Source organism: Sorex fumeus, unplaced genomic scaffold (genome assembly GCF_029834395.1).
Source record: "Sorex fumeus unplaced genomic scaffold, SorFum_2.1 ptg000055l, whole genome shotgun sequence".
Taxonomy (NCBI): domain Eukaryota; kingdom Metazoa; phylum Chordata; class Mammalia; order Eulipotyphla; family Soricidae; genus Sorex; species Sorex fumeus.
In genome coordinates, this window is record NW_026606112.1 from 15330638 (window position 1) to 15355653 (window position 25016).

Below are 25016 nucleotides of genomic sequence, written 5' to 3' on the forward strand. Positions count from 1 at the left end.
TTCAGTACTCGTCAGAAACACAGCTGCTTTTGAAATCAAAAGGAACTTGGTTAATAATTGAATAGCATTGTTTCTTTAAAAAAAAAAAAGAGCCCCTCCCCCAACCCCTCCATGGATTACCTGGTTAAACATGGCTGGTTAGTTTAAGTTCCAGAAAAACTGCATTGGAAATTTCCTGTGAGGGCATGACAGTTCCAAGCTCATTTCTTAAAAAACAAAAACCTAAGCAGTTCCAACTGCAAACAGGTCTGTGTATTAAGAGGTCAAATATTTAATGAATTGACACTTCTCTATGCGGATCCCATGAATTGCCACCATCTAAGCAGAAAAGTGAGCAGCCGGTTTAGTGTTCAACAGGAAATCATTCCCAATGAAAAGGGCGTTCCACACGTAGGTCTTTAGCTTGCCTTCCCAAGCTATGTGAGCAAGTCAACGGAAGAACAAAACCACACTGGATCACAGGCTCATCTGCTGGGCATATTTTCGGACACTGCATAGTCATGGAGCATATGGTATGTTTCTAAACTGGAACTGAAAAAAACTTGGAGGGAAAATAACCCCTACCAGAAGAGGTCATCATTTGAACATTCTCTCTCAGAAGGAAGGCCAGCACTGCTTTCCATGCTCTAACAGGGGAGGGGGCCGGGGGCTCCAATAACTGGGCCACAATCTCCTGTGAATTCATACTGAAATGAGAATGAAACTGTGAAAAAGATTTCTTCAGCAGCTGATCAACAAAAAAGTAGGATAGATGGATCATTTTAGTCTTTCGTTTGTGATATGAAGAGTATGAAGAGGGCGAATCCCTTCACACGCACTTTTTTTGGACATGGAAAACAGAAAAAGGGATCATAGTCTCATATTCCAATTATCTTATTCAAAGAAACAAAGAACCCAAAAAAGATACAGTTAAACAGTAAAAAAGTAAATGTCATTTTTTTAATAAAGCCATTTAATAATGTTGAAAATTTATTTTGAGCTGCCAAGCCAGATAAGGAATAATTTGTTCTTCCAAAGCATCTCATCTGTTACAGGTTAACTTAATATAATTTTAAAAGTAAATACCAGACTTGGGAAGTGGAGGAAACAATTTGTGGCCCATTAAAAGTAAAGCAGCATTGAAAACAATCCCACACACTGAACAAAAACGCCCTGTGTAAAGACTACTTCCGTGACACAACAGAGAAAAGAATAAATACTGCTCAGAAGTAAGCAAGTTTGCAGGAAAAGCCAGTAAACAGTTAAAACAAAGAAAGATAAGGCCACAATGAGTTCTGCCCTTGACCACTAAAACAGATTTAAAAGTCCGAGGCAGGATTAGCTCACGAGAGAGGCGAGTGACGGGAGCAGATCTGGAGCGAGAAGGCTATATATATATTTATATAAGTATAATGCAGCCTGTGAGTAATTAAAAAGGCGTACAGTTAGAGAAAAGCACAATAACTTGGATTTAACCACTAACGTGTTTTACAAATGACTTCCCCCTTGAAAACTGAGGGAAAAGCAATTTAAAGATATCAGGAATTATATTTACAATGGCATGGTCTGAGCAAAAAGGAAAAAATGAATGGAGAGAGCAAAGTTGGAAAGAAAACAAACTACTAATGTCTCTCAAGTCTGATGGAAACAAAAACAGCCCAGGACAACAGAAAGACAAATGTTCTGCAAGGAAACAAGGGGGTGGGGTGGGGTGGGGGTGCATGTTACAGTTTTGCATTCATAAGGTACTTGAGGCTCCTGTTTCATGGGGCAGTAAAAGCTTACCACAATCGAGAGGTAGTTTTACTCTAAGGAGGATGATTGTACTACGAGACTGCGTCTTAACAACATTACACATGTCGTTCCTGTACTGAACGTAGCCCACGGGTCTGCTGCAATTTCTAAGAAGCTGAACCAAGGCATGAGTGAAGTGCAGCAATGGAAGCAACCGAAGACTGGCGAGCTTGGCAGGCAAGGCCAAGACATAACCCTGAATGCAACCGAATCCTAACTGAACGGAAGAGAAATGTTTTCTGGGCAGACGTTTGGGGAAAGTGTTGGGGAAGTGAAGGCAGAGAAGGGGGCGGGGCGCAAGGAGTGAGAAACGCAAAAATAAGTTACATTTGCACTTTTAGAATCTCACTACTACCTGTTTCTATGTACGGTCTTCCAGCCATTTTAGTTGGTCACCTAATAAAAGCATCTTGTTTTAAAGTTACAATGACGTTTCGGCCTACTCTACCAACAGAAAACAAAATAAAAGCATGCTTTGCTGAGATAGTCCTAATTATACAATAAGGGCGCCTACTACCATCTGGCAGCAAAATACGTCTCATGATTTTTTTTTCTTTTTTTGTCATTGCCAACAAGGCAGAAAACACCCTGCCGAATGAAATCACCAGGAACATTCCAAGTTCAAAATAAAATGCTTAACTTACACATAATACAAGTTATGTACAAGATTGGGAAGGGGGAAACCCGAACAGATCCTGGAGCATGTCGACACATTTACGCACAGGAAAGTGGGAGAGAACGCTTCAGGTATAAACATGTTCTGTGCCATTAACTCGAGAAGAACTCAACGGCCACATTTAATTTCATGTAAATGTTAGAACATCTTGGATTACCACTATAAATACATTTAAAAAAAAAAAAGGAAAACAGAAATAAGTAGCAACAGTGTTGGAGGATAGAGACGAAGTTGACGAACATTGCATGTATTGCAGGCAAGGCAGAGGCATTTCTTAAAGCTTTTGCACAGACTTCATATAATCTTTAAAAACAAAAGTAGGCTTTTACAAGATTTAACTTGCTGAAATCCAAACAATGTTTGACTCATGTAAAGTTGTAAGACTTCAGCAAAAAAAAAAAAAAAAAAAAAAAAAAAGAAAGAAAAAAAGAACAGTTCCAGCCTTTGACCAAAAAACCAAACCAAACCAAAACTGGAAGAATATGGTAACCAGATTAAACAAGCATGGTCAGGCTTGGAACCTGAACGTACTTAAGAGCAAAAGCTCCAAGGAGGGCAGGGAGAATGGCCTATTTGGTAACAAAAGTTTACTATATACTGGGATATAAAAAAAGGTATGGTGAAAATGTACCTTTTACTAAAGCTTATACGAGTTCCTTGGTCCATAAAAACTATGTTAGATTTGTGTCTTCTAGTTTGATTAACTTTATTTCAGCCACATCTCTATTTCTTGCCCATTTAAACAAAACCAAACAAAAACCAACCAAACAAAATAACAGCCGAAAAAAATCTATTATTTTTCCAACGGTTCGTACATTTTGATGTTTGTTTTGTTTTACTGTGGCTTCTGCGTTTCAAATCAGCACTTGCAGGTAATGGGGTTTTGAACAGTATCAACTGGTATGAAAAGTTTTCCCAAGAAACCACAAAGATTGTTCCTTTATTCTCTTTCCTTTTTTTTTTTTTCCTTTCTCTTTCCTGTCAGCGTCTCGCGGCGGCAATCTACAGTCAGTTTAAGTCCTGCAAAAAGACGGTAGTTAGGACACCACTGTCGCCGTGGAAGATGTGACACTGGTGGCATTTGTGCTGACGTTTGTGTAACTTCCCTCGCTGTTTGTGTTTGAATCATTAGGGGGCACTTGGCTTGAGTTGGCTCGAAGGATTGCTCCCGCTGCACTGCAGTGTGGCCGCGGCCCGGGCTCGGGGGTGTAGGTGAAGGTAAGGCTGGTGGAGTAAATGATTCCATCATTGCGGACCAAAGTTACTGGGACCTGCACTGGCTGCCGGACCCACCGCCAACCTTCTCGGAATGCAGAAATGTCTGGGACGACACAGAGCATGCTCTCTCCACACCTGAGGAGGAGGAGAGAGAAGCCACATCAAAGCAAGGCCCAATCCAAGTGGAAACGGAAAACAGTCAACTGGCTCCTAGAGAGAAGCTCACGGACCCGTGAAAAATTCTGGATGATGTAAAAGTTTTGTCACGTACCTGTACATCGTTTCGGCTTCTACATCCCCAAACCACACTCGTAAATTTGGAGTGAAATTCTGTCCTGTAAGCTCAAGCATTGCTACATCCCCACCGCCATTCAACTGCAATTCAAAGAAAACCAGAACAATGTTAGAACGGGACTTGTCATTTTTCAATGAAATATGAGGGGGAAAAGGGTATTAAAATGCTTTTTTTTGGGCTGGAGATACTACAGGGTTAAAGCACTTGTTTTGCAGGCTGGAGACCTTAGTTGGATCTCAAGCACCACATTCTTTCCCCTGCATAGAGCTGGGAGTAATACCCAAACACCACCAGAATAATAAGATTTTCTCCCTTCCTCCCCGCCAATACAAGTGAACACTCCCTTTAAATGTCATGATCATCAAAAGTGACCTAAAACATCTTGTGATAACGCTGACTTAAAATGTTACTGCATCAAGTATGCTCCATTTTTCATTTTTAAAATAAAGGATATAGAAAAAAATTCCTACAATACAAAAATTGGTGGTTGGGGGGCAGGGGGTCGGGAGGGAGAGAAAAGTAACTGTAGAAGAGAAGCTATGTCAAGTTGTAGCTAGGAGTGAAGAACTCAAGTCAGCATGTGAATAGCTGATCTCACCTGAAGACTCTCTACGACAGGCACAGGTGTGACTGGGGCGAGGACGGGACCCATCCCCTCATAAAACGTATACTCTGCCTTATCGGTACTAATGATTGTCCAGGAAGCTCCATCATTGATCATCTCTTTATTTGGTTCTTTTGGACATGGAGTGGCCTGATGAAAAAGAGATGGTTAGGAACTGATTTTACACTTTACTTTTAAAAGACAAATTGAAAAAAGCAATACTTAAAGGTAAGCAACATGGAAAATATTTACACATATTTACACATTTCCATGTGTGGAGTTTTGCTAATCCGTCAAGACACACAAACCAAACATAAATACAGAACCCTTATATACAGCAACTTTTATTTTATATATATAAAATAATTTCAGGGACTAATCCACCTAGAGAGGTATTACCACCTTTCAGATATCCATTTAGAAGTATATCAGTACCTCTAATTTCTCTAACGAAAGATCAGTATCTGTGACATACATCACAGTTTATAACTCTCAGGGGCTAAGAAACGGCTACAAACTTGGCGTGCCCCAGCAACACAGAACCAGGCTATCTATCTATCGCTGTCACCCTCCTACTCGACTTTGAAACACAGGAGGGAGGCTGGGCCAAGAACTTCTGAACGGCCTCTCTCTGGGAAAAGGCGGCCACAGTTTATAGAAGTTTTCCTTCAAAGTCTGATGGGCCGATTCATGCCTGTCTGTGTCCTAGGTATCCTCGTGAATACCGCTGAACATACGAGGCTTAAAATTAGCTTTTTAAGTATCTCCTTCTTAGCATCTTGGAAGACTTACAGCTGAGCCTGAGAATGCTAATCTCTCCCCTCATAGGCATGCAACTTACCACAGCGTCTGCCCAGATCCGGTGGTTTACCCAGCACCCAAAATTTGCTTCTGGATAAACTCTAGACGTTCTGCTTCCCCAGAACTAGACAGTTGCTGACTACTGCCCTGAGAATATTTTCATAGTTTAGAGACTAAAGGACCATGTGAGCTAAGGACCCTGACCCCGAGACACAGTGGTACACATCCTTAATGTACTCAGTGCAAATAATATTATACCAAGAGTTTCTTGTTTCTGTATGTATAAATCTAGAGTTCACCAGTAGTTTAAAGACGTACCTGAAACTGGATTATTCTCTCTTGAGAAAGGCACAAATACATTCGCTCAGTATCCTTAAGGTAAAATGCACATTTATGGAGTTGTGACACAGGATCATCTGCATCCAGTAGAGCCGTCTGCTTATCAACTTTCCTAATTATCTTTGTTTCAACAACAACAACAACAAAAAAGGTACAGAGCTTTAGTTCAACCCCTGTCAAGAGCACATAGAAAGCTCACAAGAGTTATATATACTATACAGCAATATACCTTAGCGGTCTGCCATACACCTGCACGTTAGCATGCACAAAAAGGGCCCCCGAGAAAGCCAGGCGCTGGCCTTGCACGCAGCTGACCCGGGGTCATTCCCCAAAGCTGCATCAGGAGGGATCCTTGAGCAGAGAGCCAGGAGTAACCCCTGAGCACTGCCAGGTATGGCCCTCAAACCAAAGAACAAACAATATTCACACATGGCCAGGTTAGATATTAAAAAATGCTTGTAGACTGCATGTCAGAAAGCAACATCTATGGGTGTTTGAAAAACAGGGCAGGTAGGCATTTATTTCTAGATCTGTGCTTTCCCCACTTTCATATGCAGAAAGCCATCTGGGTTCTAATTAAAACTCCATTCTGGCAGGGTGCCTGGCTCAGTACACAGCACATATGTCACACACATGATGCCCTGGGTTCAATCCAAAACCGCAGACTCTGACCCTGTAAGTCTCAAGTGGGGTCTGACTGTATTTTGTACGAGTTCCTGGGTGATGTTAATGCTGTTCATCTATGAACCATATTTTGGGGGCTACGTTCAGATGGCCTCCAATATATATTGAAAAAACCTCCACTTTCAAAGAAGTTTCTCTCTAAAAGCTACCAAGAGTATTCTCTTGTTTCCTTGGGGGTCGGAGAACAGGACAAAAGCAGCATTATTTTATAGATTAGGAAACAGGTTTGGGGTGGGAAGTTTTAAAAAATTAAAAAAAAAAAAGCACCTCAAAATCACCTGGATGGCAGGTGAAGGATCACAGTATGGTTGCCTGCCCAGCCAGAATCCTTTTTCTCTTACATTCCCCAATCTTATAATGTAGCTTTCCACAATACATACATGGCTACCTGAAAGAATCCTTGTACCGGAAACAACACTGAAGGTAATCCCTCAGTATTTGATAATTAGAATGAAAAGGATTCCCAAAAGCAAACAAAAATGATGGAACTACTTTTCATTTAAAACCAAAAGTGAAGAAGTGTTTCCTTGACTGTCTGTCCTGGACCACCCAGTTTCTCCTCTCTTCTTTATAATCACATCTTCTTATCACATCCAATTTCCTGAGATCTCATCAGAATCTTTTTGCTCCAAATCTCCACTAGATTGTTAGTGCCAATTACTTCCAGCTGAATCCCACGGGCATCTCTCTCTTCTCCATTCTGAGCTGATCTAGGCATTTTTTCTGGGGCACACCTGCTCTGACATGGTCTTCCGGGGGCACCTGAGCCAAGTCTTCACATCTCTCTTCTCCCCACACTCTCCTTCCTGCATTACTTCAAGGGTGGCCAACTCCCACATTTGGATCTTCAGCCCCATCCTCTCTCCTACACTCAGCCGAGAACTGCACTTCCAGGTCTAACAGGCAGCCAGATCGCAAGAATAAAAACCAAAATTTTATGTTTCATGCTCCACTTGATCCTCCTCCACCTCACAGCTCCACAATAAAGGTCCACTGTCAAACTGAGTGCAATACCCATTAGTCAACCTTGACTCTTTCTCATATACACTCATCTAATTTGTCCAAAAAAAAAAATATTTTTAGTTGACTTTCCAATCCTCCAGTTACCTGCCATCACCCTTTGCACAATCCTGGTCTAAGATAGGATCATAACCAAAGCTTGCCTGAATAATAACCAAAGGTGACACCGTCAGCTCATTTCTTGTCACTGGCTGCCCTTCCCTCCCTTGGCAACTGCTAGGATGGTTTTCTCACTGGTGCTCACACTATCCTGTTTTAAGTTCTTTCTACCTAAAATGTTCCTCAAGCAGACTTGATTCTGGTTATTTAGAATGTCCCCACTTCAAAAGGGCTTCTCTGACCACTCTACCCTACTCCCATTCTCTAGCCTTATATTTATTTTGATTCTTAACAATGTAGGTAACTTCTAATACATTTTATGGGCCGTTTCCTTAACTGAATGAATGTATTCTTTCTCTATCAAAATGAGGACAAGAAGCCTATCTTTTTCACCAGTGCAACTATAGCATCCAGAACAGTGTTTCCTAATGGGATTCTTGGAGCCACTGGGATAGTTCAAAAGGTCACAGGTGAAAAATTGCATAAATGCAGGTACATGGCACAAAACTGGAGGGTCAACAGGTAGGACATGGGGCAACTGAAAAGAAGCAAAGTCTGAAGTGCGCAGGTTGAAAAAGGCAGGAAACACTGATCTGGACAATTCAAGGCACAGAGAAGGTTCATGCTACTTGTGTAGAATGCATGAGTTTATTCAGCAGTAACTACTACACAGTTTTGTGAGTATTGACTGAATTCTATATGGAAAAAGTACCTAAAACAGTGCCATTAAAATTATTATCATTGACTTACTGAGTCACCCCTCACAGAGAACTTTTTTTTTTATAGTTAAGACAATTACACAAAAGTCCCAACTTTCGTTTTTTAAAAATTGGGGAGGGAGCCGGAGTGATAGCACAGCAGGTAGGGCGTTTGCCTTGCACATGGCTGACCTGGGTTCAATCCCCAGCATCCCACAAGGTCTCCCAAGCACTGCCAGGACTAATTCCTCAGTGCAAAGCCAGAAGTAACCCCTGAGCACTGCTGGGTGTGACCCAAAAAAGAAAAAAAAATTGGGGAGGGAGGGAGCATAGCAACAGTATAGCAGGTAGGGCAACTTGCCTTGAAGGCCAAACTGGGTTCAAACCCCAGTATCCATAGAGTTCCTTGAGCATGATCAGGCGTGATCCCAGGGACTAGATCTTTTAGTCTGTCAGCCTCCTTGGAGGGCTTTGCTTGGAAAACACTGCCCCTCCACAACCAAGTTTCAACCAGAGACGTGTCCTAGTGGGAAACCCTTTTTAAGACTAAAGCGCTCTCAAAATAGGCAGAGTCCACGCTCATCTAGCTGACCAACAGAGACTCAGCATTCCCTTACGCACACCTTTAGGCTCCCAGATTCTCCCGAAGTGTGGGGGCTTTTCGGTAAACTCATCAATGGCATAAACGTTGCCAACATTTATTATGTACTCACTAGGGACTATGCTCAAAATAGGTGCTTTCTGTCACACCGGGGCTGTGTGCTGTTATCTGAGAAATACTGGAAATACCCTACTGATCGTCTGTGAAGCCAGCATGATGAGAAAGATCCAACTGGAGTAACCTCTGGTGCTCTATGCAGAAGCCACGTGCAGAGCTTATGTGATTACTTTCATGCTGCCTGGTTTCCCCTATTTCTTTCTTTCTGCTTCATAATTCAAACTGATCAAGTCGAAGTTCTGATCCAGCTTAGTGCATGTCTTTGGGTTTTTTTAATTGGTGAGAGCTAGAGCAGTAGTAGTGTCTCTTCCCAAAAGTGTTGTGGGGAAGAAAAATTGGAGCCAGCCCAGCCTCTGTTTCCCACATGTGCACTGCTGCCTATGGACAGACAGTGGGGCACACAACTAACAGTCCGTGGGTAGCAGAGAAACACAGTGAGAAGCTGTTTCAAATTGACATCTTCCAAAAATCAGTGACTTACTCAAATCCAGTCTCGTCAGATCTAAATATAGGCTTTAAGACTTGAGCTTTGAATGGGAACATTTAGCTTGAGTTCAATAGCTTAACAGACTTACTTTAGAAACTATGATTGCTTTAAAAAACATTCTGTTCCCCTCTAACCCCACAACATAGTGGTGGTGTAAGTAGAAGACCTAATATTCTGACTAATAAACTACAGAGCTAACAATGTGTAAATATGAAGTGTCAAGGATAAAGACTGGGGCTTTGGGGCAGTATAGTAGACTGAGTGCACGGTAAAGCATGCATTGTATGAGGGAACACCAGGTTTGACCCCAAAGCATGGCTCCCCCACACAATTCCAGGTGTGGGCCAAATACAATACTACACCCAGATGTGCTCAAGGCGTACTGCTCACTCTGAGAGTCCAGAGAGAGACCTCAATGTACCGAGGTGATTGGGTTTTTTTTTTTGGGTTTTTTTTTTTTTTGCTTTTTGGGTCACACCCAGTGATGTTCAGGGGTTACTCCTGGCTTTGCACTCAGGAATCACTCCTGGCGGTGCTCGGGGGACCATATGGGATGCTGATAATCGAACATGGGTCAGTCGCATGCAAGGCAAACACCCTACCCGCTGTGCTATTGCTCCAGTCCCAAAGAGGTGCATGTTTTACACATGGACATCCCAGGAGCCCTGCATACCAGCAGGAAGGAACCCTGAGCACAGAACCAGGAGTAGCCCCTGAGCAAGGCGGGTTGTGGCTCAAAATAATAATAATAATAATAATAATAATAATAAATAACCCCAACTTTGCTATTAAGGCATGTTCCTTATTTTAAAAAAAAGCATTGTAGTTTTACACTACTTCCCTTCCCAGCGAGGGCAAGCTCAAATGTTCCTCTGTTGAAATTACTATACACAGTCTCTAGCTTGGGGATTCACCTGCATTTTACTCTGGATGCATCTCCACCTGAGATATGGACTTAGAATTCTTTGCCCTCTGGAAATATCCACATTCTTTCTTCAGCATATAATTCTCTCTCACATCCCCTTCCTACTCACATTTCTCTAAATAAAATTATTTTACTTCAGAAAATAAAAATAAATTTGCATGTAAATGCTGAGGCAAGCACAAAATAGTGCAGACCATCAAAGGCCTTCGACAACTTGGAATAAACTAGTTCTCCATCATAGTCTCTAGAAAGGCACATTATTAAGTATTAGTAAGGATGGTACTTCAACTATTTCTACGGAAGTCTCTAAGATTATTTTCCTATTGCAACATCTTAAAAACCACAGAGTTTTGAATATAAAAAATATTCAAATAAAGATGAAAAACCTTCAGGCATAGCAGACCAGAGACATTTCACATGTAATACAATTTTCCGATGAGTCTGCCTCCTAAGGGATCCATCTATGAACTGTTGCTGATCAAAGGGACCTCAGAATTGTGGTTTTTGTGCGTGTGTGTTTTGAGGCCACACCCAGCAGTGCTCAGGGCTTCTTGTGGCCCTGTGCTCAGCATGCCTGGCTTGCTGGGGGAACATATGCAGTGCTGGGGATAGATCCGGGGATGGCTGTGCGCAAGAGAAGTGCATCACCCACTGCACTATCTCTCCAGCCTGATTCATGCTTCTTTAGAATATGCATTTAGTGTTGAAGCAAATCAACATTATCCCCAGGAAAAGGAAGTATGATAAAATGAGGAGTAAATGCTGATTTCTTTTCCTGTTTGTGTCTTTCCATTTCTTTATGCCCTACTTTACACACACACATACACACACACACACACGCAATATATAAAATCTGTCTGTTTCAACTTTTTATAAATTTGTACTACACATAGATATTTTAGCTAGAGTTGAAATGAGAAATAAAATGACCTAACACTAACATGACATGGAACAGTAAGAAATGATGCATTTACTTAACACAATCCCTCCTAAAATGATCCCAGAGAATAGCGGTCAATGAAGCATCTTACAAGAGATAAATATAAAGCATAGTTAGAACACTAATACTATTGTTCTTCTACCACCCAACCACCTGATTTTTTTGAATCAAGCATTCTCAGAAATCCCAACTATCTTTTAAAACTAAAATAACATCTGCATTCATTAAACAGAGAAATCATAATGCACTGTTACAGTGTTCTTTTTGAACATGCACCCTAAAAGGTAAAACACCACCAAATGGTTTCATAAAAATTGGCAAACTACTATGGAAACAGTTAAAAACTGAGGTGGGGCACAACGGTCAATTATAAATGGCACTGATGAGTAATAAAATGCCTGAAATTGTGATATATTTTGACATTTAAATGCCGTGGGTTTGTGTTCTCTTAATTTTTACAATACATGTCATTATTAGTGCAAAAGTGAAGCCACACATACCAATCTGGGGAGTGCCATGCCAGTAACGGAACACACAAGCTTGACGGTTTGCCCATAATGGATATAGCCATCGCGGACCGTGAACTCTTCGCCTTCTGATTCATCGTCATCCACTACAGTAGGGAGAAAAAGGGAAACAATTATCTTTCCGGTATCATTAATGTATTTAGAAAAATATGACATAGCCATGTCTTATTATTAAAAAAAAATTACTATCTCATTCACACTACAAATGCCCATTGCTATACTCACAGAGATGAATGTAAAATGCTCCCCACTGCTGAGAACTGGCATGGAAGTTGCCTCCTTCTACATGTAAGTATCTGGTACTGACTGTTTGGGATCGAAGTCTATTGAAGAGAGCCACTTTTGTTCCTGAGGCAATGCATACTGCAAGAAAACAAACAGCTCTTGTTTAAGTGAGTGGAGGGGAAAAAGCTGGAAGAAGGGAGGGGGGGTAGTGTAAAGAGAGCCCAGCATTGGGCAAGCTATAATTATTGTTATAACTTAATAATTAAGACCCTCTTAATTATCTTTTGCCCTCCAAGGAAATACATGAATACCACCCCCACAAAAGAAGACAAGGGTATGGGGCTGGAAAGAGAATACAGCAGGTAGGGGGCTTGCCTTGCATGAAGCTAACCCAGGTTCAATCGGCCACCTTATCTCCCCCCACAAGTCCCACCAGGAATGACTCCTGAGCACAGAGCCAGGAGTAAGCCATAAGTAATGCTGCAAAAGTCAGTGGTAACTCTTGCTAAGATTGTTCAGCTTAATGGACACAAAATGCGTTCCACAAAAATCATTTCTAAACAAAAGCTACACAATATATTTAATGCAATGCTATTTACTAAAGGGAGATTACTTAAATGTCCAGGAGCAACTGATTAATAAATCCTAATGCATTAATAAGACAGTATCTTTCTGGATAGAGTATTGTTAAATAGAAAAGAAAACTGTTAGACATTCTGGAAACTGGTCCCATTAGGTATATATATTTCTCCTATGTGGTTTCATTTGGGCCTCTGCATACTGCCATCCAATCTATAGAATACAGTCCTGTAGAATGGTTACCAGAGCTGATGATAATTACTGCAGGATACTGTTATTTTAGAAATTTTGCATTCTTCTAAAAAATCTCCAATTACAGCGCTGCATGAAATTTCTTAGGGGAGAAAATCCTCATCTATGATATCAAAACAATATTCCAAGAACAAATTATGTTCTCTGCCATCACAAAAAATGTGAAGAGAAATAAAAGTTAATAAGGTTAAGTAAAAGGCCCGGAGCGATAGCACAGCGGGTAGGGCGTTTGCCTTGCACGCAGCCAACATGGCCAACCTGAGTTCGATTCCTCCGCCCCTCTCGGAGAGCCCAGCAAGCTACCGAGAGTATTCGCTATGCCAAACACAGTAACAACAAAGTCTCCAATGGAGACGTTACTGGGCCCGCTCGAGCAAATCGACGATCAACAGGAGGGCCTTTACCTTACCTTAAGGTTAAGTAAAAAACTGTCACCTGAATTGGAGCTCACGTAATTACATGCCGATCCTATGCATCCTAAGGCACAAAGGTTCCACCATTCTAAAGCAGAGTTTACTCTCCAGAAACAAGGGACTGAAAACCAACAAACTCAAGCCTAACAAAGCTTAACTACCAACAGAGCCTCTCCCCCTGACCAAACCTGAGCAGCCCCTCTAAGTCCCCCCTGAAGACTTGGCCAGATCCCAGCACCAGCCTGTCGAGCTGAGCTATTGTTAGCATCCAGCCAAGTTTTCTTCCCATCTGTGATAGGTGATCAATCCCTTCCAGCTGATTATATCTGACCACCCTGGGTTGCCTTTAGTAAGAATCCCCTACCCCTTGGTGTCACCTTTTAGTTATTTTCTACCCCCAGATTCCCTCAATCTGCTTCTTAGCTGTTGATCCCTACTCGTGCTTGTTAAATTTGAAACCGGCACACTGTGGAGGTGGGAGGTCCCAGCACCTATGCGTGGTTGGGCACTGAACTGGGTCTCCCCTCATGTATGCAAACTCAACCCATTGATCTATTTATCCCCAACAATTTTTCCTTAACACTGAACAATTTACAAGAAATGCACCAAACTAGACCAAGAATGAGATTGGCAAAATTTCACTAAGTCTCTAATTCCCAAATGATTTACCAACTTGAATAAACTGCAATGAAAGAGAAAGTGAGGAGGTTGAGAGGGAATCCACATACATTAATTCTCAAGAACATACCAACGTAATATATTATCTGGTGGAACTTTATTTGAATTTTAAGCCAAAATGATTTAAAAAACAGACAAACAAAAAACCCCTAAATCTTAGCTCTCTGATGACACTAGACATTATTTCTCGGGCCAGGGATGAGGTCCAGTGATGGTTTCCAGCACCCCTTCCTCCCTCCAACTACGTGATAGGATGCAGATCTCACAAGCTGACCTTCCAACGGCCATTTCTGCAGCAATGGCTCTCAGGAAATAAATGTTTCTCTTTAAACATATTTCAACTCAACAAAGTTAACAGTAGTTCTTTTCCTTCTTGAGTTTTCAGGCCACACCCTGTGGTGGCTGAGGGCTTACTCCTGGCTCTGCCTCAGGAATCACTCCTGACAGGCTCAGGGGATCATATGGGATGCCAGGGATCGAATGTGGGTTGGCCTCAAGCAAGGCAAACAACCCTAGCTGACAGTAGTTCTTTAATAGCTAATTCATGTGCAGATTTACCTTGCATGTGTGAGGCTCTTGGTTCGATCTCCGATGCCACAAAAAACAAAAAACAATAACAAAATTATTCCTGTATTTGTTTAAATAATTGTTTTATGTGGTCATGGTATTGTGATTATATTAAAAAAAGCAAGGGCCAAAGAGCTCAATAATCTAAACTCCTGCTTTGCACTGTGGGTTTTGTGGCCCAAAGCGCCCTCCAAAAAAGAGATCCCTGTTTTAGCAGTACGTAAAATGTTTACAGTTGATATGGGTCTTGGGTTTACATAAAGTTGAAACAGAAGAAAGGAAAGTGGAGGTAGATCAGATAAAATAAGATGGCACAGAATGCTGGAGATGTACTTCAGAGCTAGAGCACATGCTTGGCATGTATCAAGCTCCGATTTTGATTTCCAGTGCCCTACCCCAACCCTGAATCAAAAGACTGGCCCAAAGTTAAGATCACACTGGAATGAGAAGATGAACATAAAAGGATTCATGGTGCAATTCTGTCTACATTAAGTATCTTTGAATTTCATAGTAAAATGATGATTCCATCGATTAAGAACTACTGTATGAAAAACCACCAAGTCATAAGAAAATGAAACTTAAAAAAAAAAATCAAGCCAATAAAATTTAAAAAATTCTAAAACCTAAGGTTACCTTAAAAGAATACAGTCATTCTGCAAATTAGTAAACTAGTTTATGCTTTTTCCCTACACACTACACATGAAGCAAACAGCAAATGCAGAAAGCTACAAATCAAAGAAATAGACAAATCACCATTCTGCAGCCCTTCATGGAATACTAGAATGAAGAAACCATCAATGGCTTTTAAAACCATCTGGTTAAATGTTGCTGAAGAACTTAAAATGGAGAGATTACGCAAACTAAAGCTCAATTTTAACTATAAACAATCTATGACAAAAAATGGGATAAGCAGATATTATATGATTTTTGATTTGATGGAAATGAAATACATCAGACCAGCTGATTATAAATAAGTTTTTAGGTCTAACCACCATTTATGGAAAATATGAGAAACGTAATTAAATCGGATCCAGAATATGGAAAAGGTACAGAAAAATAACCCTGTTTTTTCCAACAAATGGCATGAAGAAAAAAAAAAAGTTGGGAGGTGGAGAAAATAAACAATCTTAGTTTTAAATGTGTGGGACTTTTCCAAATTTGAAGAGATCTGGATCCAGGTTTGCTGAAATAAAAAACTGAAAAAGGTATTCTCTCCTCCTCCCCCGCCAAAAATTTTTTTTGTTCAGTCACCGTGAAATTACAGTTATTTATGACTGATATTCAGGCATACAATGTTCCAGCATCCAGTGATTCCCTCACCAGTGCTCACTTCCCTCCACCAATGCTGCCCTCCACCCCTCATTTGCCTTTCACTCACCAGAATACTTCTAGGAGAGGCACTGTTTTTTTTTTTAATATGCATTTTTTGCCTCCACCATAAAGGTTGTCCCTTTCCAGTCCTCCCGAAGTGAAAAGTCAAAGTGACAAATCTGCATGTAAATAAGTTACTAAATGGCCTTAAAGAACTGTTAGAGGATGTGGAGCTGGAGAGTGTCTGGCAAGCAGGGAGCTCAGATTTGATCTCCTGGGACCTGCCAGGAATGATCCAGAGTATACAGAGTAGGGAGTAAGCCCTGAGCACCAACAGGTGTGGCACAAAAAAAAAAAGGAAAAAAAAAAAACAGAAACAAAAAGTGCTACAGTAACTTTGTTGGGTTTAAACTTGTTTAAAGAAAACACTGAGAGCATTACTCCAGAAAGCGGCTGCAAAGGCAAGCTGAGATTTTTAACTCAGTTGTTGGGAGTGGATGATGCTGGAGATAATGGAGCTTTAAAAATCTGTAAGGCCACGTGAATGAACATAAAAAGCTTGAAATCTGTGAAGGCCACGTGATTGGTCGTCTTCCAGTACTCTGCCCTTTGATGCAAGTTCGAAACTTTTTTCAATACAAAATTAAAATAAAAGTAGGTGTAGGAGGTATAAAGGGAAGTGAAAAATCTGCGAGGAGACAGCAGTCTCTGCCAGAGCAGCGGTACTTCACTGGAGTTCAGCTTCTCAGGACGGCCTGCCAATGCTCATCTGATAATGACAGTGTTTTTCACCGCTTCTCAAAGGTGTGGACATCTTCTGTGAACCATTCTTTGTGGAAAGGGCAGTGCAGAACACTAAACATTACTGGCCCAAGATACTCAGTGGCAAGTCCCTTCCTCTAGGCACTGGGACAGCAAAAGAAGGGGGGGGAAAACCACCTTTCACTTTCAAATGCCTCTGGGGAACAGTGAAGAGCCACCTCTTATCGAGACCAGGTACTATATCTATATGCTTTCCATTAGAGAGAAAGAAAAGAAGAGAATGACGTAGCATTAACAACTGGATATGACAGTTTAGGGGAAAGTGAGAGCCACAAGATTTTAGTAGCAGTAATAGCCACATCGTTCGCCTTGCATGCGGCCGACCCGGCCAACCCGAGTTTGATTCCTTCGCCCCTCTCGGAGAACCCAGAAAGCTACCAAGAGTATCTCGCCGGCACGGCAAAGCCTGGCAAGCTCCCTGTGATGTATTCGATATGCCAAACACAGTAACACCAAGTCTCACAATGTTACTGGGCCCGCTCGAGCAAACTGATGAACAACGGGAGGACAGTGACAGTGAAAATATTCACACAGCTAAAGTCTTGAAACAACTCAAGTGTTCAAGACAAGTTGACTGGCTAAGGAAGCTATGGCACATAGACAAGGGAAGACTGCTTAGCTGGAAGAAGACGAAATTATGCAATTTGCAGCTATGAGGATGCATCTGGAGAAAAATATGCTGAATGAAGCCACTCAAGGAGGAGAGGGACAGACAGAGATTCTATCTCCCTCACAGGTGAGTATAAAGAAACGCAGTCAAGAAACTAGAAGTGTGCAGAGGCAACAGATACAGGTGTGGTCTTCAGGAGAAGCTCACAATGGGAAGTGTTGGGTGGGAAGAGGAGGGCACTGTGGTGGAGGGTGAGGGGTGGGACTGTATTAATACAAGGAAGCATAACACTAACAATAATGCAAATCATGGTGCCTAAAATGAAATTAGAAAAAAAATTTTAAGAATAAAATTGATGGCTGAAAATCAGATTTTAAATTTTTTCAAGTCAAATTTAACTAATTAACAGCAAGAGATAGCAAGAGATGCAGTGCTACCTATAAATAATAATATTAATAACAACATAAATTATTAATGCAATAGCACAATGGGCAGGGCATTTGCCTTGCATGCAGCCAACCTGGGTTCAATTCCTCCATCCCTCTCAGAGTCCGGCAAGCTATGGAGAACATCCCGCCCACGTGGCAGAGCCTGTGAGCTCCCCGTGACATATTCAATATGCCAAAAACAATAACAACAAGTCTCACGATGGAGATGTTACTGGTACCCGCTCGAGCAAATTGATTAACAAGGGGAGGATAGTGCTGCAGCGCAGAGCAATAGCAAGAGAGGACAAACAGAAAACAAAAGTACACATACAGTCAGCATTTTTCAATGACTGCTTCTTTTTGGAAGGCTTGGAGATGACCTTTATCCGCTTGCTGAGGAACACACCGATGTCATCGCTGTTCCCATAGAACATCTTTACAGACAGCATGAAGTGCTTTCTCTTGTCTGAGTCTGATATATACAACGTTTTGGCAGTGCAATAATTCTGCAAAGGAAAGGAAAGCTTTGAGTAACAAAAAAAAATTTAAAGTTTATACTGACAACACATTATGAAAAGTAGTTAGGTTTCGTCAGGCTAAAAATCAATAATTTCAGTGTCCAGCTGTTAAACTATAAAAGTTACCGAGATTGATCTAAATAACTAAAAACTACTCAAATCGATCTCTTACTAAAATTGAAAAGGGGTACAAAATCTCTTGGCAAATTTGTAAAATACTAAAACGGTGGTACATTTTACACTCTACATGTATTTCACAGAACTACCATTATTAGAGCAGTAATTTACAGAATTTTTAGTTAAAAATATTCTTTATTATATCTCAGTAAGGAAAAGATGTAAGTGGCCATCAGAACTCAAGGGATTAGTTTTTAGCAGATGCCCTTCTCAAAGTTGTTTTCTTTACATAGTGAGAACACAAGTGTTACCCATTTGCATATGTAAGGAAAACAAAACTACATGGTAATTATATAAAAGATCATTATATAAAAGATATCTTATGCCATAAAAGGATTTTAAGGTTATACTTCAAGTATTTTCTGGTTGGCTTAAAATAAAATGGTTACCTGTACTTAATGGGCTAGCTCATATTATATCGCCAAAAGTACATGTAAATCCAAAAGTACATGTAAATTATGTTACATGTATTAATTTATTATTAGAAATAAATGCAGCATGTATCAGTTTACCAGAAGGAAATTTTTTAAAAAAATATTTAAAATGTGAGTCAATTTTCTGAAAAGCTATGGCACCTGCAAAGTAGCAAAAATAGTTCAAAATGGTACTATTTCAATTACATGTGAAAAAAAAAATTTTAGTTTTAGGGGAGGCACACCCATCACATCCTCTCCATGCTTAGGGACTCTACAGAGTGCCGAGTTCAAACCCAGGTGGGCCTCATTTAAAGCAAGTTCTTCACCCTCTGTGCTATCTCTCCAGTCTGATTAATCTAAAATCTAACTATTTACTTGACCCCTATTAATTAGGGATGTGATGAAACTATTCATCCTTTTCCAAAATAAAGAATATTTAAACAATTTAAGCACTAAAAAATATCAGTGTTAGCTGAGATAAATACCAGGAGGTTTACTCCATGGCTTGGAGGCCAGCCGCACACTCTGGGGGGTAAAGGCAGCTCAGATAGAGAAGGGAGCACCAAATAAAGGGTGTTGGGAAGATCCTCCCAGGATGGGAGATGCATGCTGAAAGTAGACTATAGATTGAACATGATTGCCACTCAATTCCTCTTTTGCAAACCACAGCACCCAAAAGGAGAGAGAGAAAACAAAAGGGAGTGCCCTGCCACAGAGGCAGGGTGGGATAGGAGGGGGTAGGAGGTGGGAAGAATACTGGGATCAGTGGTGATGGAGAATGGGCACTGGTGGAGGGATGGGTACTTGATCATTTTATAACTGAAACCCAAGCACAAAAATTTGTAAGTCTACAACTGTATTTCATGGTGTTTCACTAATAAAAATTAAAAAAATAAATCAGTGTTACCAAAAAGATACCAGTGTTACACTTAAATATATATATACACACATGTACACATGTATGTGTATATATACACACACACATATATATACACACACATTAATAAAATATATATCACAATGCTCTAGTTTAAAATTAGGTTAATCAAGTTGTTTCCCCTGGCCTCTGTTGTATATATAAAAAGCAGGCCAAATACCATTTATTTAGGAAATAATGTGCTTTAAGATTTAAATTTTCACTGGACAAAATTGTTTATTAATCAAAGTTTTTATCAAACATTCAGATGTCAACTTGAGTATCATACAACTGATTTTTTTATGTATTCAAAAGATGCGATAAAATCTTTGATAGGGTTGTTCTGAAGAAAGCGAAACTAAGATAAAATTAATGATGATAAGAAAGAACACAAACAGAGGTAACCTGCATTACACATAACCCAAGAACCATGAGGCAATCAGAGAAGGCACTGGGGTGAGAGAGCAGATGAGGAGGGAGGAGTCTGCCCAACTTTCATCTTAAGCCTCAATTCTAAAATTGTTCTATAAGACTGGAGCGATAGCACTGAGGGTAGGGCGTTGGTCTTTAATGCAGCCAACCCACGTTCCATTCCCAGCATCCCATATGGTCCCCCGAGCACTGCCAGGAGTAATTCCTGAATGCAGAGTCAGGAGTAACTCCTGTGCATCGCCGGGTATGACCCAAAAAAGAAAAAAATAAATAAAATTTTTTTAAAAAATTGAGCACCGCCAGTGGTAATTCTTGAGTGCAGAGCCAGGAGTAACGCCTGTGCATCTCAGGTGTGACCCTCCAAAAAAAAAAAAAAAAAAAAGAGAGAATTATGACCCCTAAGCACAGAACCAGGAATAAGCCCTAAGCACAGCCAGGCTTCACGCCCAAAACTCCCACTCCACAAAACTTAGATACTAGAAACACCATTATTCTAATGGAAAATGAGATCAGACCCCAGCCCCCATCTTCAAGAGACAAAACAACCAAAAAAGAAAAACAAAACAAATCACAACACCCCTCCCCCTGCAGCCCCTTCTCCCCCTGCATTTTTAAGGGCCAAACAGCACAGTGGTTTAGCATTTGCCTGGATTTCCAGGCTGTGGGCAGAGCCAGGAGTGGTCCCTGAGCACTGCTGGGTGTGTATCTCCTCACCCACAAGGAGGTTGGATGAATTCATTTGAATGTGTTCACATTAAGGGACACAATCCACATCGGGAAAGGGAAAAAATACTAAAATCCAGTATAAGACACACAGAATACAGGATAAGATAGAGACAAACAGGAAAGGAAAAGGGCTGAATCTGAGGCTGGATCATGCCAACACAAAAAGAATCTGAATTTGTTTGGAAAAAATAAATGCTGTACTTTCTTGGGATGAATGTAAACATCCCTAATTACAAGAGGAGTAACAGCCCTAATTAAAGGAAAGTAGAAGGAATCTACCCAAAAAATCCTATTCTGAGATAACTTCATTAGAACTATTTCTTTTTAAAAAAATAAATAAATCTATAAGGTCACTGATGATCAACTTCAAATTTCATAAATAAAAAGCTGGTAAGTCACAGGTTTAAAAAAAATTATGGTTGTGTGAACACAAGCAAGTGAAACATATACATTTGCTTCATTAAACCAAAAAAACTAAATTAGTTAAGAAAATTCAAAAACAAATAATGGCATATACAAAATCTCTCTGTAATGATCAGTTTAACTTAAAAAAGAAAAACCAACTTTTAAAACAAGATCATCATTCAGTAAGAACATCTGCCCTGAAATGGAAAGTATCTGATCAAATACTACAAAATAAAACAATGCTGTAGAAATACTTCAATGTGGAATCTGAATTCTGGAAACAAAATGTTAGTAAGAAAGGCAAAGGGATAAAATAAAACAGAAGCGCACTATTAACTAGGAAAGATGGGCTGAACAGAGAGAATAGGAGTTAAGTAAAGTTGAAGTAATTCATATTATATCTCTTAGTTAGCTCCAAACAGGCAAAACATAAAAAATGAGAAATTTAGTACATAATTTAAAACAAATAAAATTCAAGATCCAAAACATTAATAAAAAGTCACGATTATCAACTTAAATGTGATATATACATATATATGTATATATATATATACACATATATGTATGTTCTTTTTCTCTGAATTTCTTGATCCTGAAGGAAAAAGACTATAGAAGTTGAAAGATAGACTAAACCTGACTTGTTGAAAAAGTGGAGGTACCATTGTAATTACTTTCCTGGAACTGATTAAAGCCAAAATGAAGTTCACTTAATAGTTATTATAGACATTGGTAGCTAGCATCCCTGTCTTCTCATTACCTATCTGATCTGTTAATCATTCACACCACCAAATGTCTAGATGTACAGCTTAGAGGCATAATTGAGATTTTTCTATGTAACAGTAAAATAAAACAGACATACCTAATGGCCTATTAGATCAAATCCACTGACTTAACAGATATTTTACTTTGGCTCAAAAGCCCTATCTTTGCAATACTTTTTAATACTCTATTTTAAGATGAAACAATCTCTACTGTAATAGCTTTATTCAAAACATAATTTAAATACAGTTGATAAGTCTTACAGATAAAAACTATAAAGACAAATGGCATAAAAATTTCAATCTGAACAATGTTGCTATTAAGAATTTTTAGTAATTAGTTACTACAAAGTAACTGAAACTTTTAGCTCATTGAGCATGGAAGCTTCTTTTCCAGTCTTCAAAATTACCCTCTAATCTCTACTGCTCCGAGTCAACTACAACGAAGAAAATGAATACTAAGATATTCAACAAAGATTTACTGAATGGGAAAATAGCTTCCTATGTACAATTTTTAAAGATATGAAGCCACTGAAATCAGAACAAATCCTTTTCCAAACTTTAATATAAAAAAACAGTTGAGGCTGGAGCGATAGCACAGCGGGTAGGGCGTTTGCCTTGCATGCGGCCAACCCGGGTTCGATTCCCAGCACTCCATATGGTCCCCTAAGCACCGCCAGGAGTAATTCCTGAGTGCATGAGCCCAGGAGTGACCCCTGTGCATCGCCAGGTGTGATCCAGAAACAAAACAAAACAAAAAAAGTTGAATGCTAAGCCAATAAGGCACTATTTCTAAACACTATAGGTAGACATAAATGACACCTTAAATTCAAAAATTGACAAAACTCATTTACACTTTCATTCAAAAACACCCTTATTTTGAGTCAAGATAATTTTAGGTCACACTGGACACTGTTGAGGTTTTATTCCTGGCTCTGTGCTCAGGGATCACTCCTGACAGTGCTCAGGAGACCAAATGGGGATCATAGAACCAGGGGCGGCCAAGGGCAAGGCAAGTTGCCCAAACCACTATGCTATCTCTCTAGCCCCCGTATTTCAGTCCATTTGAAGATCACACTCGCATGTCAGACAAATAAGCAATGGGCCCCTAGCCTTACAATTGGCTTCCCATAGAGATCTGTTTCACGGCTTACAAAAACTGCTATGCAGATGACACAGCTCACTGTGGGGCACCCTCAGCTGGAAACAGCTTGTGCTCCCACAACTGAGATGCTTATTGTTCCGGCATATATTTTAAAAACTTCTACCAAGAGAAAAGAAAAAGAGAAAGGGGGGAGGGGAAAATGCTAGCAATAAGAAATAAAGACAAAAATTTACCATCATAAATTTGAACAGGAAAACTTCATTCTGGCTATAGGGTGCCCTTTCAGGGACCCTGCGGTCTTACCTTTCCTTCCAAGTTCAGCTGCTGCATTTCTTGGTCACTATTTCCTATTCCAATAAATGCACAGGGTTGAGACTCTTGCTCAGAACAACCATCACGTTCCATTTGTTCTTTTTTTTTCTTCCATCCACTGCCCATAAGATATACACAAGGAGGAGGGCAAAAAAACCTGAAGCAATTAAAAACAAAAAGGTCCCCCAGCCAGAAACAATGCAATTAGATTAAGGAAGGAATTCCTTTTCTTCACATACGAATACAAAAATCCAGTGTACCAGAAGTGGTTATTAATGAAACATTTTGCTGAAGTCTTTCGTCACATACATAATGGCATGCACAGCGCAGAATCAAGACTTCCACAATGATCACATTCATTCAGGTCAGGCTCAACTAAATTATGGTCAGATATCCAGTAAGACAAGACATTTTCTAGTGGGCTAGAATGATAGTACAGCGGGTAGGGTGCTTGCCTGCACACAGCCCACCTGGCTCGACCCCCAGCACCCTTCAGAAATTCTTGAGTGCAAAACCAGGAGTAACTCCTGAAGCACTGCTGGGAGTGGCCCCAAAACAAACAAAAGACACTTTTTAAAGCAAAGAAACCTCTCTTTAAATTTTCCTACAGCTCAGAATTCCAAATTACTGGAGTAAATCCAATGTATCCTACAGGCTACAAGATACAACCCCACAGAATCTGCGATTACTGGTTAAGATTTACTGCAAATGACATCTCATTAATTACAATATTGTTACGGAAAAGTACACTTCACTTTATTTGGTAATAAACCTGGAAAACAGAATCAGCAGTGCCCAAAGCAGAAATCCTCAAAAGCTTAATTCAACTTAGAATTGAAAGTAAAATGGATCATTGCATTGCCATATTTTATAGGGAAGCCTGTGGATGACTGAAAGAACAATAACGGCACCCTTTTACCTCCCACTACCTAAAGGTTTGTTTTACTCGTTGCCAAAAACCCACCCTCACAAATTCTTTCCAGCTAGAATGACTTCCTTATAATCTTCTCTTTAGTAATTAAAAAAAAAGAAAAAACTTTCAAAGTCAAACTCCAGCCCTATATTTTACATAGTTCTGACCATCATTCCAGTTTTTATGTAGGGTATAATTTGATTTTTCTCAATTGCACACGCTGACTTCCATGTGCTTTAAATGTGTATGTCACGTCTCGTAAAGGGATCTAAAAACTCAAATACCTATTCAAATAGTGGCTAAACAAATGGACATACCAGACAAGTTGCGTCATGCAAATGGATGAAGGCAGTATACAGTGTGAATATCCCATAATTTCCCATAGAAGTAAGCCCCTTCCTTTCTTTACTGAAACACAGCCCTTATGGCCAAGGTCATGTTCCACTTCTTGTCTGGTTTTGGGTACAGAGAAGTTTTATTAATTCTTTTAGATAATCAGTTACTGGTCTATAACTGATACAGTAACAACAGGCAACAGTAAAGCCTGACCACAAACCCAGTCAGTTTGAGGTAGAAAGCAGGGCTGGTGTCTGTCATCTCGAAACAGGCCCACAGTTGCTGGAAGTCAACCTTGACATGAAAGTGCAAA

General features: G+C 40.1%; 1 protein-coding gene across 2 annotated transcripts in view; it reads right to left on the reverse strand.

Annotated features, from left to right (window-relative positions):
* Positions 1-3339: 3339 nt before the first annotated feature.
* RBPJ (recombination signal binding protein for immunoglobulin kappa J region) overlaps positions 3340-25016 on the reverse strand; it is a 93516-nt gene continuing 71839 nt past the window's right edge. For both annotated transcript variants that reach the window (XM_056125559.1, XM_056125560.1), the window contains 8 exons: positions 23446-23611; positions 18021-18195; positions 12030-12167; positions 11778-11890; positions 5686-5826; positions 4561-4716; positions 3939-4042; positions 3340-3802 (listed from right to left, as the gene is read on the reverse strand). In XM_056125559.1, the coding sequence (XP_055981534.1) occupies positions 3487-3802; positions 3939-4042; positions 4561-4716; positions 5686-5826; positions 11778-11890; positions 12030-12167; positions 18021-18195; positions 23446-23611 (1309 nt within the window). In that variant the 3' untranslated portion in view covers positions 3340-3486. The remainder of the gene's footprint in view (positions 3803-3938; positions 4043-4560; positions 4717-5685; positions 5827-11777; positions 11891-12029; positions 12168-18020; positions 18196-23445; positions 23612-25016) is intronic.